The following is a 1,035-nucleotide window of genomic DNA, read 5'->3' as shown; positions in this document are numbered from 1 at the left end:
ATTTTGCTTGTTATGCTTCTTACTAAACAATTATTTTATTTCTACAAAATCTTACAGTGAAATGAAAAACTTTTTACACTTTTTACTTACACCTTTGCATTTGCTTATTATATTCGCTCATATTGTCAGGCCTTATACTTCTTAAAAATCGAATATAATCATCGCTGTGAAATTTTGTCATTTCTTCTTGAGTAGCTTTATGTGGCCTCTGCAAATTAAATAATTTGAAAAATTATTAGAGAAGTCAAAGGTACAAGGTATCACGGAATAATTGACCACAAAATTTTAGTAATTAATCATAATTTTATAAAAAAAATTTTAAGCGTGAATTCATATATGGTCATTTAATTAGTTACTTTTGGTTAATAAAAACTTACATAAATTTCCATTTTTCTATAAAGTCCATAGTTGAGAAGTAAATTATGAGTCATTCGTATTCTGTGAGGCTTCATAGGATGTCCTTGACCATAGTAATAATTTCCTATGTCACCTAAAGAGTAAAGCATTGAAAGATCTTACTACACTTGTTAGGAGATAAACAAACTATAAGTGTTTACAGAAAAAAAAAACAAATTATATTGAAGTAGTATTACAAGTAAATAATATTTTAGTTACAATTTCGTATATAAATTTAAAAAATGATCCAGTTTAAAAAATTCATTTCAAAATTCATTAAGAAAATTCAAATAAATAAATTAATTAAGCTTAATGCCACGGGAGAAATAAGCCTACGGTGTTTTATTTTTTGGCGACCTGACATTTATAGGAAATGTCACGAAAAAGGATTTGTTAGAATAAATGACAAAAAATTATGAATGATTTAACTTTTAATTTTAAAGCCGGTAAATTAAAATTGTGAAAATGTATAAAATGTTAATTTTCATTGTTTAGATTTAATAAAAAACAATTTTTAAAATTTTATTAAACATTAAAAAAGGGGTTTTCTCTAAAGCGGGAACGTTATGTTTACAATCATTTTTAAAAATTACGCTATTATTTAATTTATTTTTACTTACTATCATAGTAGTAGCAAAC

The 1,035-nt window shown here is 24.4% G+C and overlaps 1 protein-coding gene across 1 annotated transcript in view; it reads right to left on the bottom strand.

Moving 5' to 3' along the window:
• The window catches only part of Phum_PHUM158460 (histone deacetylase RPD3, putative), a gene marked incomplete at both ends in the record, with an annotated part of 2,417 nt that extends 1,911 nt beyond the window's left edge, over window positions 1–506 (bottom strand). The window contains 2 exons of the mRNA XM_002424842.1: window positions 91–208; window positions 378–506. Of these exons, the coding sequence (XP_002424887.1) occupies window positions 91–208; window positions 378–506 (247 nt within the window). The remainder of the gene's footprint in view (window positions 1–90; window positions 209–377) is intronic.
• Between the last annotated feature and the right edge of the window lie 529 nt (window positions 507–1,035).

Source organism: Pediculus humanus, genomic scaffold (genome assembly GCF_000006295.1).
Source record: "Pediculus humanus corporis 1103172107502 genomic scaffold, whole genome shotgun sequence".
Lineage (NCBI taxonomy): Eukaryota > Metazoa > Arthropoda > Insecta > Psocodea > Pediculidae > Pediculus > Pediculus humanus.
This window is presented reverse-complemented; position numbering and strand designations above follow the sequence as displayed.